This window comes from Carlito syrichta, unplaced genomic scaffold (assembly GCF_000164805.1).
Source record: "Carlito syrichta isolate Samal-C Ts95f unplaced genomic scaffold, Tarsius_syrichta-2.0.1 Scaffold311524, whole genome shotgun sequence".
Lineage (NCBI taxonomy): Eukaryota > Metazoa > Chordata > Mammalia > Primates > Tarsiidae > Carlito > Carlito syrichta.
Window position 1 is genome coordinate 95,022 of NW_007255620.1, and position 4,308 is coordinate 99,329.

At 45.8% G+C, this 4,308-nt stretch overlaps 1 protein-coding gene across 2 annotated transcripts in view; it reads right to left on the reverse strand.

The window, feature by feature from the left end:
* The window catches only part of EHMT2 (euchromatic histone lysine methyltransferase 2), a 19,619-nt gene that overhangs the window by 13,152 nt on the left and 2,159 nt on the right, over positions 1–4,308 (reverse strand). For both annotated transcript variants that reach the window (XM_008068755.1, XM_008068754.1), the window contains exons 4-6: positions 1,340–1,424; positions 1,221–1,261; positions 927–1,082 (exon numbers count right to left, since the gene is read on the reverse strand). In XM_008068755.1, the coding sequence (XP_008066946.1) occupies positions 927–1,082; positions 1,221–1,261; positions 1,340–1,424 (282 nt within the window). The remainder of the gene's footprint in view (positions 1–926; positions 1,083–1,220; positions 1,262–1,339; positions 1,425–4,308) is intronic.

Sequence of the window (4,308 nt, forward strand, 5' to 3'; positions counted from 1 at the left end):
TCCAAGTAGCCGGAATTACAGGCATGTGCTACCACGTCCGGCTGATTTTTTTTTTATTTACTGTAGAGATGAGGTCTCACTGCCCAGGCAGGTCTCGAACCCACGGGCTCAGGCAATCCACTCACCTCAGCTTCTCAAAGGCTCGGGATTACAGGCTGAGCCACCGAGCCCAGCTTTTTAATTTATTGTAGAGATGAGATCTCGCCAAGTTGCCCAGGCTGTTCTTGAACCCATGAGCTTACACACTCCTCTCACCCAAGTCTTCCAAAGTGCTGGGATTGCAAGCTTGAGCCAACGAGCCCAGCCCCGGCCTTATGTTTAGAGAAACATATGAATATATTTCTAGGCAAAACGAAGTGACATCTGAGATTTGCTTTAAAATAACCCAAAAGATGTGTTGGAGGAGTATAGATGGGTCAAGATTGGCTGTGAATTGATAATTGTTAGCACTGGATGATAGGTACACGGGGCTCACTATTCTATTCCTTCATGTATACTTGAAAGTTTCCATGACAAAATGCTTAATAAAATAAAAAGCAAAACAAACAAGACTAAACATTATATTATGTAGGCAAACAAAAGAGATAAAACCAAACTAAGAGCAAGGGAATAAACAAACAACAAATAAACAACAAAGCAAGATGCTGAAGTTTATACAAATGACATAATGTATGCTAAAAAAATGGTTTGTGGCATTTCATTATCTGAGCAATAAAAAGGGGGTTGCTAAATCCAAAGCACAGGGTGGTGGTCATCTCTGTGGACAGGCACAAGGCATGGAATGGGGCACAGCACACACTGGAAACAAGTTACGGACAGTATGGAGCAGTGACTTAGTGGGTGCTCAGAAGGTAAAACAAAAAGCAGGGGAACAGAAGGACTGGAGAATGAGCCCTGAACCTGGGGGAGGGTTGGCTCTGCCTCACCTTGCTGTCGGAGTCCACACGCTCATCCACAGAGTAGGAATCATAGTAGAGACTGAAGTCATCACCCACCACTGTCTCCCACTCCTCCAAGGACCCGGGGTCCCCCTTCTCCAGGGTCACTTCTCCCGAACCCCGGGCAGAACCCAACTCCTCCGACTAGAAAAAGATCAGAAAAAAATGGAGGCTGCTGGAAGCTCCCTGCCCCCCATTCCTCTTGAGGACAGCAAGCAGCATCCCCAGATTCCAGACTCCCCTGAAGGCCCCAAGGGGAGAGACCCTGCCTCTCCTGCTCACCAGAACACCTCCTGAGTTCAGCTTTCTCCTTTTGGCCACATCTGAAAGGAGAGAAAGAGTAGGACCTAAATCTAAAGCCTCAGGACAGGCTACATCAAACCACAAAGAGTGCAACTGACCTGTGGTCACCTTCCCCAGCGAGTGGACATCATCACTCATGCGGAAATGCTGCACTTCAGGGGGCCGCTTCTCAGGGACAGGAGGCTGTGGGTTGAGGGAGCACACTTAGGGTCACAGAGCACCTACACAGTTCTGTCTGGGTTAGCCTGATCGGATCCCCCGGTAGGGATGGGGTGTGAGCTACACCCTCAAAAGTGTCATTGTTTAAAGCTCCTGTAGCCAGAAAGTAGCAACATAGCAAGAACTGCGCTTCCTCAGAGGAAGAGTGTCAAGTATGACCTACACTTAACACGTCTCTCTTCAACCATGTAGAGCAGGCTCCATTCTCCCATTTTACAACAAGAAAACAAAACTCAGCAATGTTAAAGGCCCTTTGTATACCACATTACCCATATACATAGCAACAATATGCATAATCAGACTAAAACGTGGAAGCAACTCAAGTGCCACTGACAGATAAATAGATAAGCAAAGTGTAGTATATACAAACAACAGTATACTATTTAGCCATAGGAAAGAAAAATAAGTGTTCTTGGCTGGGCACAGTGGGCACAGCACCTGGGGAGGCAGAAATGAGAGGACTGCCTGAGCCCAGGGGTTCAAGACCAGCCTGTCTTGCCAATAAATCAAAATTAGCCAGGCATGGTGACATGCTCCTGTGGTTCCAGCTACTTGGAAGGCTGAGGCAGAAGGATCACCTGAGCCCAGCAGGTTGAGGCTGTGGTGGCCATGAGTGTGCGAAGGAAGGAAGGAAGGAAGGAAGGAAGGAAGGAAGGAAGGAAGGAAGGAAGTTCTTTTTGTTGTCCAGGCTGCAGTGTTGTGGTATGATCATGGCTCACTGCAGCCCTGAACTCCTGGACTCAATTGATCCTCCTGGGCAGCTGGAACTACAGGCATGCCACAGCTAATTTTTACTTTTTAATTTTTTTTGTAGAGAGGAGGTCTTGCTATGGTGCCCAGGCTGGCCTTGAACTCCTAATCTCAAGCGATCCTCCTACCTTCATTTCTCAAAGTGCTGACATTATAGGCGTGAGCCATGGTACTCAGCCTCACTTTTATAAGTTTTTTTAAAAATGTTTTTTTCTAGGTATGGGGATCTTGCTACATTGTCCAGGATGAAGGAAATTTTGACATGCTACAGCATGGATACACCTTGAGGACATTATGGTAAGTGAAATAAGCCAGTCACGAAAGGATAAATATTATATGATTATACTTATATGTGGTAGAGTAGTCAAATTCACAGGTAGGCTGAGTGTAACTGCTTATGCTTGTAATTCCAGCACTTTGGGAGGCTGTGGCGGGAGGACTCCTTGAGCCCAGGAGTTCAAAACCAGCCTGGGCAACATAGTGAAACCTTGTCTCCACAAAAAATAAAAATATTAGCCAAATATAATGGGGTGTGCCTATAGTCCCAGCTACACAGGAGGCAGACGGGGGAGGACTGCTTGAGCCCACAAGTTGAAGGCTGCAGTGAGCTATAATTTTGCCTGTGCAGTTCAGCCTAGGCAAGACTGACTCAAAAATATATAGAGAGACAGAAAAGACAATAGTAGGTGCCAGGAGTTGGGGAGGGGAGGGGGAATGGGGAGCTACTGTTTAATAGGTACAGAGTTTCAGTTTTACAAGATGAAGAGAGAAGCCAGGGCATAGTGTCTCACATCGGTAATCCCAGCACTTTGAGAAGCTGCGGTGGGAGGACTGCTTGAGCTCAGAAGCTCAAAACCGGCCTGGGCAACATAGCAAGACTCTGGCTCCACAAAAAATAAAAACATTAACCAGGCGTGGTGGCATGTAGTTCCAGTTACTCAGGAGGCTGAAATGGAAGGATCACCTGAGCCCAAGAAGACAGGGCTGTGATGAGCCATGACTGTGCCATTGCACTCCAGACTCTAACTCAAAAAAAAAAAAAAAGGATGGCTGTACAACATTACGATAGTTTTTAATACCACCAAACTGTACACTTAAAATGGTTTAGATGGTAAATTTTGTTACAGTCATTAGCCATCCCCCCCCTTATCTGTAGTTCCTTGGCTGTGATGCTGGAACACTGTTATAATTGTGCTATTTTATTATTAGTTATTGTTATTAATCTTTTACTGTACCTAATTTATAAAATAAACTTTATCACAGTGAGAAAAAAATAGCTGAGTAGTCTGAACTATGTGGGGTAGACAGCATTTTCGTCAGGGTCAGAGAAAAGTGAATATGGGACTTCAGTTGAGATGTTCCCTCCCCAACGCCTAAGGGCAATTGTTTAAAGGCATTTTGTTCCTGATGAGCTGTGTTGCCTAACCCATTATCTTCATGTTCTTAAAATCTGTGATACAAAAAACAACACATACCCAATCAGTAGCTTGTTATTTATTTATTTATTTTTTGAGTTGGAATCTCACTCTTGTTGCCCAAGCTGGAGTGCAGTAGCACACTCACCAATCCTTCTGCCTCAGACTTCCAAATAGCTGGAACTACAGATGCACACTACCACACCTAACTAGTTTTTTTTTAAATTTATTGTAGAGACTAGGTCTCACCAAGTTGCCCAGGCTGGTCTGGAACCCCGGGGCTCAGGCAATTCTCTCACCTTGGACTCACAAAATGCTGGGATTACAGGCTGAGCCACCCCGCCCGACAAATTAGCTGGTTACTGTAATGTAAATTTCTGGTAAATGATTTAGGAACCGCCTGCCTCTTCCTTTCCTTCAAAAATCTATTTGCAGGCCTGGAGCAGTGGTTTAAGCCTATAATCTCAACACTTTGGGAGGCCAAGGTGAGAGGATTGCCTGAGCCCTCGGGTTCCAGACCAGCCTGGACAACTTGGTGAGATCTCATCTTTACAATAAATAAAAAAAGTTAGCTGGCGGCTGGGCTCAGTGGCTCAGCCTGTAATCCCAGTGCTTTGGAAGGCCGAGGTGAGTGGATTGCCTGAGCCTGTGGGTTCGAGACCTGCCCGGGCAACTTGGCAAGC